Here is a 12,161-nt window from a genome sequence, read left to right as displayed (position 1 = left end):
CCCATGACTACTACCTTGTGGCTTCTGCACCTTTCCAAAATCTGTTTCCCCATCTGTTTCTCCACATCTCTGCTGCTATTGGGGGGCCTATAGTAAACACCCAACAAGGTGATTGCACCTTTCCTATTTCTGACTTCAGCCCATACTACCTCCAGAGGCAGATCCCCCTCAAATTTCCTTTCTGCAGCCGTTATACCATTTCTAATTAGCAATGCCACTCCCCCTCCTTTTTTCCCACCCTCCCTAATCTTACTGAAACACCTGTAACCAGGAACCTCCAACAGCCATTCCTGTCCCACATCTATCCATGTTTCCGTGATGGCCACAACATCGTAGTCCGAGGTACCGATCCACGCCTTAAGTTCACCGACCTTATTTCTGATACTCCTTGCGTTGAAGTATACGCACTTGAGCCCATCTCTGTGTCCGCTAGTAGTCCCTGTCAGTGCTACCTTCTCCACAGCCTCCCTACAGTCTTGGGCATCCTGTCACACAGCTAGCTTACTTGCTGGACTACAAGTCCGGATCCCATCCCACTGCCAAATTAGTTTAAACCCTCCCGAAGAGTGCTAGCAAACCTACCCTCCAGGATATTGGTGCCCTTCTGGTTCAGGTGCAACCCGTCCTGTTTGTACAGGTCCCACCTTCCCCAGAATGCAGTCCAATTGTCCAAATATCTGAAGCCCTCCCTCCTACACCAGCCTTGCAGCCACGTGTTCAACTGCACTCTCTCCCTATCTGTGACACTGGGGTCCTTGGAAGGAGGCAGAGATGGATCACCTACTCAGCACTTCTGACTAGATTAGATTAGATTACATTACAGTGTAGAAACAGGCCCTTCGGCCCAACAAGTCCACACCGACCCGCCGAAGCGAAACCCACCCATACCCCTACATTTACCCCTTACCTAACACTACGGGCAATTTAGCATGGCCAATTCACCTGACCCTGCACATCTTTTGGACTGTGGGAGGAAACCGGAGCACCCGGAGGAAACCCACGCAGACACGGGAAGAACGTGCAAACTCCACACAGTCAGTCACCTGAGGCGGGAATTGAACCCGGGTCTCAGGCGCTGTGAGGCAGCAGTGCTAACCACTGTGCCACCGTGCCGCCCACTATTGCTGGCTAGATAACAGTATTGTAGTTGGACTGAAACAGTTTGGCCGGGAGAGTAGCAAGTTCTGGAACTTAAGTCTTCAGTGGTCTAAAGATTGTCACAAATGGTTCAGCCATATCCTTTGCATTGACATGCTGGGCACTGATGATGAGATGTCGCCATGCTTAGAAGTGATCTGCTGGTTGTGGAAATGCTTAGCACTGTCTTATCATTTGCTGCTCAGGCTGTTTTGCATGCCAGTGGCCCTGTGTATTAAGTTTACCAGGTTGACACCTGACTTTTAGATATACCTAGTGTTGCTCCGGGAATGTCATCCTGCAGGTCTTCAGTGAACCAGGGTTTGATCCCCTGGCTTGATGGTAATAATAGTGAAGAATGTGCCAAGCTATGAGGTTACAGATTGTGTTTAGGACAATCTTGCTGCTGCTGCTGGCCTACATTTCTAATGAATGCCCAGACTTGGGTTGCTAGGTCTGTTTGAAGTCTGTCCCATGTAGCTCAGTAACACACAATATAGTGGATGTTATCCTCGAAGAAGGAAATCACTTTTAGCGATACCGTCATGGACAGATACATCTGTGTCAGGCAGGTGGGTGAGCATGAGGTCAAGTATGATCTTTTCCTTTTGTTGGTTTCCTCACTGCTGCTGCAGATCCAATCCGACAGTTGTGTCCTTTAGGATTCGACCAGTTTGTTCAGAGGTAGTATTGCTGAGCCACTTTCAGTGATGGACATTGAAGTACCCCACCCCAAATACATTCCGTGCCTCTGTCACACTCAGTGCTTCCTCCAAGTGGGATGTTAACATGGGAGAATACTGATAAAGTATGTAGTAACTAGCAGGAGGTTTCCCTGCCCATGTGTGACCTGATGCCATAGCACTGTTAAGATGGCAGTTCCAGAATTAATCATGAGAGAAGAGGAAAGGATGTGAGATTGAAATACCAACTGAAATAAAGTGTACAATTTTCAGCTATCTTTGTAGTCTTGAAGTTGGTGATACATAGGGGTACGGCTCTTATAGCCATACCTAAATTCAGAGTCTTTTCCGCCAACATAAATTTGTGCTCTAATATTGCAGAGCAAAGCCATTTCCTTCCCTTCTATTGAAAAAGAAAGCAAATATTTCAAACAAAAATGTGACATAGTTATCTTGAAAGGAAAGTAACTGAACATTTCAGTGGTCTGGAAAAAAGGTTGGCACACTTTGAATAAAGGTTCCCAAAACAAAATTACAAGAGTGGTGGGAAAAGAATCAGACTTTTTACTGAAGCACAAAATGGTACAATATAAAACTTTAGTGTCAAATGGCTTGTTATGTTGGCACAGAAAGTTTTCCAACATATTTCTCTCTAATTGCAATTGTTTAACCATATTGCCTGCAAATTCTTTTGAAACAAGCATTTTATTTCAGAGCTGTGCTACTGTGGAATTTCCAAAAATGTGAGCCATCAGGTTCTAATGCACCTCGCAAAATTATGCTTGTGACAGCTTAAATTTGAGAAATAAATCTCAAAAATATGACATCTGGGAACATTTACATTTCCAGAAAAATATTGCCAGAATCCACTCCCAACCACCCCCCACTTTAGGGGCGCACTTATTTATTAGAGCTTTGACTGGCTGAAAGCCATACTTGATTTGCAATAAATCAAAACTTTGTGCAAAACTGGTAGCGAGTTTGTTGGTTATGATAAGATTTATTTTAGTAGCTAACACTTTCACTATGGAGGGCAAGAACTGATTTATTGTGTGGCAGGTTACTGTACTCCAAAAGCTACAGATCAAATCACCCCAAAATTGTAGTTTACTTTAAACCTTATAGCTCTTAGAATGAAAATATAGTAAGACCCAGACTTACTGGTAATAAATCTTCCGGCACCTAGATGATAGTGCCCACGGGAAGCCAGGTATCTGGCTAAGGAGGATTACAATATTTAATTAATTCTGCTTTCGTTATACCATTTTACCAGTCTACCATTACTACAATGGAACATTTGGAGGATGGGTAAAGTTGGATGATTTGTTGCAGATATCCTTCCTCACTGCTTGATTAAAGTTCAACCTCTAGATCTCAGGTTGACACTTGCTCCAGTAATGGGAATGGATTCATTTTCAGAGACACAGTTCTTTTACATTTGCACACTTCAAATTGTGTAACTTGACCTGTGCTCTGTTAACTCAAATTCATCCGAAGCAAATTCTTAGAGGAGCAACAAATAGGAATTTTCAAGACTTGAGACAGCATTGAAACATTCCATTACACAAGATAATAATATGAAATATACATACAGGCTAGCCATATAATATTACAGAAACATGGGATAATTTGTTAGAAAAGTAATGTATAGCTCAGAGTATACTGTATATGATTTATCTGTCAGATTTAGGATCAACAAGATGAAGACTCAGTGCAACTGGCTAGGGCCTCTCCATTGGCACCTAATTCCAGACTGAAGTGGATATGGTGCATCAGTCTAAAGTGACCAAAGTGTAAAATCCCGTTCCAACAGTGGGATTCAGGATCTGAGCGTAGATGTATGTACATTACATACAAGTACAGTCCCTGTTAGCAGCTACGTTGGCAATTTGCAGCATCTCTGTACTCTGCACAGTTAAACCACTTTATAAAATGACCTGTTGTCTCAAGCACAACGTGGCAAAACAGAAAATAATTATCTATTATCAATGTATCCTTCAAAGGATGGTATTCATGAAAACATAAAAAAAGGAGCTGGTGTGGCCATCCAGCTTGCTCCACCATTCGGTGTGATCATGGCTGATCATTTAATTCAGTAACCTGTTCCCATTTTCTCCCATACTCTTTGATCCCTTTAGCTGCAAGAACTACATCTTCTCCTTCTTGAACACATTCAATATTTTGATGTCAATTGCTTTTTGTGGCAGAGAATTCCACAGGCTTACCATTCTCTAGATGAAGAAATTTCTCCTTATCAAAATCCAAATGGCCTATCCTATATCCTTAAACTGTTGGTTAATGGCTCATCAGGAAATCCTTCCTGCTGTTTATCCTGTCTACTCCTGTTCGAACTTCATTCTCTCTCTTCATTCTTCTAACTCCAATAAATATAGTCCGAACAGATCCAGTTTCTTTTCATATGTTAATCCTGCCATCCCAAAAATCAGTCTGGTAAACCTTTGTTATGCTCCCTTCATAGTTAGAACATCTTTCCTCAGATAAAGAGACCAAAACCACATATAATACTCCAGATGTGATCTCACCAAGGCCCCTACATAATTGCAGCAAGATATCCTAGCTTCTGTACTCGAATTCTTTTGCTGTGAATGCCAACATGACATTTGCTTTCTTTACTGCCTGCTGCACCTACATGTTTAGTTTCCATAATTGGTGTACAAGGACACCCAGATCTTGTTGTACCTCCCCCTTTCCTAATCTTTCACCAATTAATAATCTACCCTCTGCCTGTTTTTGCTGCCAAAGTGGATAACCTCACATTTATCCACATTATATTACACCTGCCAAATCTCACATCTCTGCATCCTCCACATAGATCATCCTCTCTCCCAACTTTAGAATGTCTACAAACGAGATATTCAATTTACTTTACTTACCTAAATAATTGGCATATCTTGTAAATAGCAGGGTTCCAAGCACTAATCCCTGCTGTATGTCACTAATCACTGCATGCCACTTGAAATTCACTCAGATGACACAGATCCGAACCACTAACATGGAGGACAGCATTGTTATCTTCACTGAAGCTCGAACTAATGTTGGCTTTAATCGAGGGACTGGCATCAATGCCTGGATTGTGCCTTGGTCACACGCTGACCATTCAATGCATTAGTATTGGTCAGTACTGGCCTATCTGTTTATTATTTGAGTCTGAAAGAGTGAAGGGTATGTACAGCAGTACAGGCGGGATTGCCACCAGCGTACATGTTGAGTAGAATGAGTAGTCACAAAGGATATCATTTAGCAATTTTAAGCAGTCTTAGTGTTCCAGGCAAAGAATTGTAGAAATTGGATTGCAGCGTTCTGAAAAGGGAATTTTGAGCACAGCTGTAATGAGTGATAATAATGTGCTTCAGAAAGGCTGATGAGGCTGGAGATTGGTGGTCGAGAGTTTGACGGCAGCTTTCTGACAAGAGCAGGCTTGAAGGTAACTGGGGACCTTGAAAAAGAAAGTGTTAGAAAAGAAAGCTTTTGACTATGTCAACAGTAGAAGGGGAGAGGGGGAAAAGGTTGTTATCGCCGACAGCAGATGTTCATTGTTTAGACAAGGTACATCAAAAGGGGTTTAATTCTTTCAAAAATGTATCTCTCAAAACTGAAAGTATTGTGAAAAGAGTGTTTTTTTCCCCCAGCTGAAACACACATAGGCTTTCTGAACAGCTCAAAGAGATTGCGAATAGATCTATGCTGACAAATAATGAATACTCCAATCAACATCTGGATGACAAAGTGCAACCTCTAATCTAACAAAACTTGTGTTTACTTAATGTTTTTACTATGTGCAGACAATATATATGTTTTAAGTTCTTAGGAAATTGTGGGTTTTAAACAAGGTACAGCCGTAAAGTTTTCACTGAGATTTCATTGTATTCAACTTGAACAGTCAGCTTTGTGCTCTGCTACTGAACACCTGGTTCCTTTTAAATATGTTGGGAGTTCAGTAGTAAGACAGCTCGTAACAACAACAGAAGTAACCATTTTCATAAATTCAGAATTTTGACAGGAGTCCACCTCTAGATCTTGCAATAGCTACACAGCCAAGCAGACTAACAGTGATTACACTGAAAAGACATTTGAATTATATAACTTGTTAAATATTGGAGCATATAAGGTCCACCTGATGAACACGGTGGAGCCAGCGCAATGTCACTGGCTCAGCAATAAAGTAATGCTCTGGTTAACTATTTCTATAGAAGCTGAAAATGTGTTGCTGGAAAAGCGCAGCAGGTCAGGCAGCATCCAAGGAACAGGAGAATGGACGTTTCGGGCATAAGCCCTTCTTCAGGAATGAGGAAAGTGTGCCCAGCAGGCTAAGATAAAAGGTAGGGAGGAGGGACTTGGGGGAGGGGCGTTGGAAATGTGATAGGTGGAAGGAGGTCAAGATGAGGGTGATAGGCCGGAGTGGGGTGGGACGGAGAGGTCAGGAAGAAGATTGCAGGTTAGGAAGGCGGTGCTGAGTTCAAGGCATTTGACTGAGACAAGGTGGGGGAGGGGAAATGAGGATTCGCAGTAGGTTAAAATCTTCGAGGAGAAAGTCCTTGTAGAGGGAGGAAGATGAAGAAGCTCTCTTCCTTCCTATTTCTATAGAAGCCCTTATAAATTGTTAAGACATTTTTCTACTGGTCTTCAACTGATTTCCTGTTTCTTTTGAGGTTATACTCAAAACCCTCACAGCAACAAATGTAATCATTCATGGTGAACTTTAGCAAAAGGCTTTCGGAAATTGAGGTACATCAGATTTTGGAGCTCAACACCATTTTTTTGTCATTGCATTGAAGACATTTGCCAAAGTGTACCTTCTCTTCATAACGCTGTGCTGTCTGCTGTAAATAGTTCCATCTTGTACAGATAATTGTGATGAATACTCTCAATAACTAATTCTAGTATTCCATCACTTGTTTTTTTCCAAACACTCCTTTGCTCTGAATGTTATTTTCACTTCTATTCTCAGGATATAGCTATGCTTATATGACCATTTGACATAATATAGCCCCTATTGGCAAAACAGCCTTTGGCTGTGGCATCTTTAGTTTGATGTTTCCCATGCTGCTGCATACATGTCTGTATGCGTCTACCCAGATTGCCCACTCCAAAGTCTACCAATGGTGGTGTACTTCCAATCCTCAGTTTGTGTGACTCTGCCTAAGCATCTATCTTATGAAATTGGGTTCCTCCCTCTCTTCCCCTACTTGCTGAACATAAAATAAATTCTACTGTGGCCTCAGTGGCCTTCCTCAGTGTTTTCATGATTGCTCGAGTTATGTCTATGTTGTTTCATTTTTACCAAATATACAGCTGCCAAGATAGCTTCTTACATTGGCGACAGAACAGTGATGTCAGCTCCGAATCCAAACAAACTATACCTTCGAGAAGCTGCAGTTTGGCTAAGGGTGACTCATTGGAACGTACTAAATACTTGGGTTAGCTGTTGGACTCATGGACCGAGAGAGAGAGAGAGAGAGAGAGAAAGCGAGAGAGAGAGAGAGAGAGAGAGAGTGAACAGTGCACGGGGCGGGGCAGTTAAATTGTAAGGCACTAAAGGAGAGCATGGGGCATTGAGGGAGAATAAGAGGCAAAGAAGGAAAGCGTAAAGTGCCAAAGGAGAGTATGAGGCGCCAAAAGAGCGCATGGGGCATTGAAGAGCCTGAGGCATTGTGAGAGAGTGGCACAGTGTGAAAATCAAATAGCAGGAGACAGCAGGTTTGCCAAATGTTACAGTTCATTTTTCTTCCTTATTTTTCTGATAAAATTGTTTAATAAATAAATCTTTGGACAATGTTTTTCCAGCTACTAATAAATACTTTTGGTAAAAGACATTAATTTAAATGTTCTGGATCACATACAAATGGATCTCCAGAGATAGAACAATATATTCTGTACATCTTCATTGTCTGGACTTACAATTTTTGCTCCATTCACTTCCAGATGTTTCCTCTGCTCTGCACAGTGTGAAAAGGGCTTAGCTACACTCACAAAAGCTAAATTCACACAATTTCCAGGATTAGATTAAACATCAGTGAACATTAGGGAAAATAGGATTGAAAACATTAACCAGGATCACAGTTGTCAAAAGTTATTCCATCACCAGTTGGAAAGCTAATTAGGAGTGTAACAGTAAATCATTGGTATTTACAATTCAGTAAACATTTCAACAAAGCACCACCGACTGCAGTGCTAAAGCTTGCGTTTGGAAAATACACAGCTTATTACTAATTGTGGAGTTTTACTGTCTGTACCTAACCCATCAGTCTTGAATGAAAACTGTTGAAAAGTAGCATGCTATGTGGTTTTGTAGTTTGGCAAATTTGCCAAAACTACGAAGTTATATTCACTTACGGCGTCCATAGTCTTGGGAAGGCATTAATCTCTTCTTGAGTGTATTCATTCAACCTTCTGGGTACCTGCCGTGGTTGTGGAAGTTCTTCCAACAGGTTCTTAAGGATTTCATCTGGAATCACCTTTTGAAATTAAAAGCAAGAGGTAGAAAAATATCACTGCAGCTAGGATTTACCAAATGTTATAAACATATGTTTGATTTTTGACTTACTTACTTTCAGATAAGAGTATGCAACAGAACTCTGCAGAGGTATTAAATAAACACCTAATTACTTAAGGGTTAAGAAATAATTTTCCATTTATTTATAATTGAGAAGATTAAAACCATGGAACCACCTTCCAGGGAATAAGAATTGTGATCTTCTAACAACCAGCACAAGTAGTCATTTATCAGGTATCATTTCTGCGGAGTTTTTTTTTAACCTACTTATACTAGTAGGATTGAATGATTGAGAACTGATGATAATAAATATTAATGACATAATTTTCCTGGGTCAACTTGCATAATTAATTTACAGATTCAAGTGAAACTTGGATGGTAACTAATTTATACAGAAGTGGAACTCAAAGGCAACAAAATAATTCAAGAGGATCATGGGAATAAGGGATAAGAATATAGAAAACTTCTAGAAAGACTCAAAATGCATTTCAACTCAATAATAGCCTAGGCACAGGTGAAGAGTTAGTGAAGTAGCCACAGACAAAAATGAATGGAAACAAAACGTGGACATGTAGCAATAAGTCTCCTGACAATGACTGAGACTGGCGAGACTGGCTCTACTTGAAACAAAGGTGATGTGACATGAAGTAATACTAATACAGTCAATTCTCCACCAATCCATGTCTATGATAGTGAATGCTTTATAGGAAGTGACGATGACTTGAGATCACAGCCGATGGTAGGTCTTTGCAGCTGGCTTTCTGCTGTCTTGGGGCTTGTGGAGAGTGGTCTGTGAATATCATGCGTACTGCCTGTCAGTACAGTTGGTAACTGTTGAAGATGACACTTCGGCTTCACATTTTTCTGTCAGCTCTAGTGTCTCTTACTTTCTACAGTGGCATGCAAGTTATGCAACTTGGGAATTGGTTAGCTGCTCCTTTTTGTGTCACTGAAAGTCAGTAACCACTTGCGCATTCTGTATTAACCAGCATTATGAAATAAAACAGTCAGTAGGTAATAATCAGTAGAAATATTTTAAACCTTTAATCAGTCCATGACAATCACGGTAGTAAAGAACCTTGTGCTGTTACAAGACAGGAAGAAATCTGTCAGTGTAATGGCAGATTTTTGTTTTAAGTATTCACAGCTTTTTAAAAAAAAATCAATCATGAGCTTATTCTGAATTAGTTTGAACATGTGACAGTAGCAAAATGCCATCCTCAATATCAACGACAAATTCTTGTGCAAGAGGCAAGAATGTTAAATGGTGGGAAAATCTAATGACTGAAGACAAGAAATATTAAAAGTAAAGTGCCCTTCCTTTAAAAAGTTAAATGAAGGCAGTAGGATTATTCAAGGCCTTTGGGAGGGGAAAGTCAGCTACGTCCATAAAAGGATTAATTGAACATATGGAGTCTTGGCAAGAGCCTTATGCTTCTTGGCATCGCATTTAAAATGGGATCTTCTGCATTTCTATCCAGATGGCCAACTTTCTGGAACACTTATAAAGTTTTATATAAAAATATTTATGGAGGTGAATCTAAATATTAAGTCTCTTCAATAAATAAAGATTCCTCAAGAACTCAAGATGCTTTGACTATCTTACAAAACAAATCTTTTGAAGGTGGGGTTTCATGAATGGAAGATGTCAACAATTTGATATCTCAGATGATTGTGAGGACAGCACATCACAAAAATCACAAAATGGTTCAAGTGGATAAACACAAAAATACACTCACCGGGCCAGTAATAAGAGGAAGTAGATTTTCAGAGGAGCTGTTTCCTATCATACTAACTAGACAGTGAGCATTGACAGGCTACCTGGTCACTGGAAGGATCACAGCTGAACCAAACACTGCCTTTTTCTTTCCTCAACATAAAAACATAGAAAATAGGAGAAGTAGGCAGTGCTTCAAGTACATTCTATCATTCAATATGATCAAGGCTGATCTTCCAGTTCAGTACTCAGTTCCTGCTTTCTCTCCATACCCTTTGACTTGTTTTCTCCCAAGGCCTATTTCTAGCTTCTTCCTGAAAACATTCAATGATTTGGTCTCAACCACTTTCTGTGGCAGAGAATTCCACAGGCTCACCATTTATTCTCCTTATTTCTCATCTTTCTCCTTGATGGCATACCCAGTATTCTCAGACTCTGACCTTCCATACATCAGAAACATCCTTCCCACATTCACCTGGTCTAGCCCTTTTAGAATTTGGTTTATCATAAATATCCTTTATTCTTCTAACATCCTTGAAAGACCTTAAGATGAATGAAATGTAGTTTAGTTGGAAGAAAAAATATATTAACACACCTTTTAGGAAGGGAATTTAAAAAAAAAATTAAATATGGAAAAAATTAACATGATGCATTTTTAGTGAAAAACTCTTTATATGTTGCTAACAAAGTTAGAAATGTTAGCTAACAGTGAGCAGGCTTTATATAATTATTTATTATGCTTTGATTCAAAGGTCATCATCCCTGAACTGACTGCATTTACAAACTGCTTTCCAAGTGTTGTCATGACTGTTCAGCAATCAAGTGACAAGATTTATTGCCACATATGGGAATTGTTTTGCATATGTTGCGTACACTTGGACCATGGTTACAGTCAATTTGGCTATCATTTTATTCTGTCAGGATCCCTTAACATCTTCGGTAGAAAACAGAGAAAAAGACCCAGATTCAAATAATGGTCAACAGCTAACATTCTGTAGCAATTTCATGGGATAAACAAAGGCCTTACATCTACCATACATCATACGAGTGAAATTTAACATTGATGAGGAAAGGAGTCTCATCCAGTGGTGGAAGCCTGATGGAATTAAATGGCCACACAAGCACTCAAGTGACACTGTTTAGGTATCCTCCAACAATTAGCAATTAAGCAATCTCCTCTCCTCCTGGTGTCAGTAATGGAGTGCCAGGGGGCAGATATCCACATACAACCTGTCAATCACAGACATAACCCCTTCCACTTAATCAAAGCAGAGGTGTCCCCAGGTACTCTCCAAAAGTGGTCAATTCTCCATCCCTGAGAGCAATGAAGGGTGGATTAATGAATATATTCAATATAGATTTTTAATCTACATAACTGCCAAGTACAATTTGCCATTGGGGATGAGGAATTTGAAAAGTGAGTCACAACCAAATCAGTCATGAGATAACTGCATAGCAGAGCAGGCCCGAAGATCCAAATGGCATAGATGAAACCTATATCTTATTTGGGAAATGTTGCACTGTTAAGTCCCCATCTGCTACCATCAACATGTAATATAATTCGGCCAGAGCATCCAAAGGAGCCACTTTGTGTCTTAGAGCCTTATGTTGTTCCTTGATATTTAGTCCCTGAACCTTAAACACTGATCCCAACCAAATACTACTAAAGATGTTTTTAAAAATATGGTAGTTTGTCAACACAATTGCTTTTACTCCATACAGGGTAAATAAATTGCTTTAATCTCTTGTTTTACTTCGTTCCCGATATCTGTGTTCACTTTCCCCAAGCCAACCCTCTCCATCCGCAAAATCAGATGACTGAGTGAAGAGAGTTTGTTTAAAAGGACACTGGAAGATTTACCATGGTAGGGCAAGGGAGAGAAAATGGGGGAGATACTAAATGAGTATCTTGCATCAGTATTTACTGTTGAAAAGGATATGGAAGATATAGACTGTACGGAAATAGATGGTGACATCTTGCAAAATGTCCATATTCCAGAGGAGGAAGTGCTGGATGTCTTGAAATGCATAAATCCCCAGGACCTGATCAGGTGTTCCGTAGAACTCTGTGGGAAGCTAGAGAAGTGATTGCTGGGCCTCTTGCTGAGAT

At 40.3% G+C, this 12,161-nt stretch overlaps 1 protein-coding gene across 3 annotated transcripts in view; it reads right to left on the bottom strand.

Annotated features, from left to right (window-relative positions):
- mrpl13 (mitochondrial ribosomal protein L13) overlaps nt 1-12,161 on the bottom strand; it is a 95,865-nt gene that overhangs the window by 37,958 nt on the left and 45,746 nt on the right. For all 3 annotated transcript variants that reach the window (XM_043688685.1, XM_043688684.1, XM_043688686.1), the window contains exon 6: nt 8,175-8,296. In XM_043688685.1, the coding sequence (XP_043544620.1) occupies nt 8,175-8,296 (122 nt within the window). The remainder of the gene's footprint in view (nt 1-8,174; nt 8,297-12,161) is intronic.

The sequence above is a fragment of the Chiloscyllium plagiosum genome, chromosome 4 (genome assembly GCF_004010195.1).
Source record: "Chiloscyllium plagiosum isolate BGI_BamShark_2017 chromosome 4, ASM401019v2, whole genome shotgun sequence".
Taxonomy (NCBI): domain Eukaryota; kingdom Metazoa; phylum Chordata; class Chondrichthyes; order Orectolobiformes; family Hemiscylliidae; genus Chiloscyllium; species Chiloscyllium plagiosum.
This window is presented reverse-complemented; position numbering and strand designations above follow the sequence as displayed.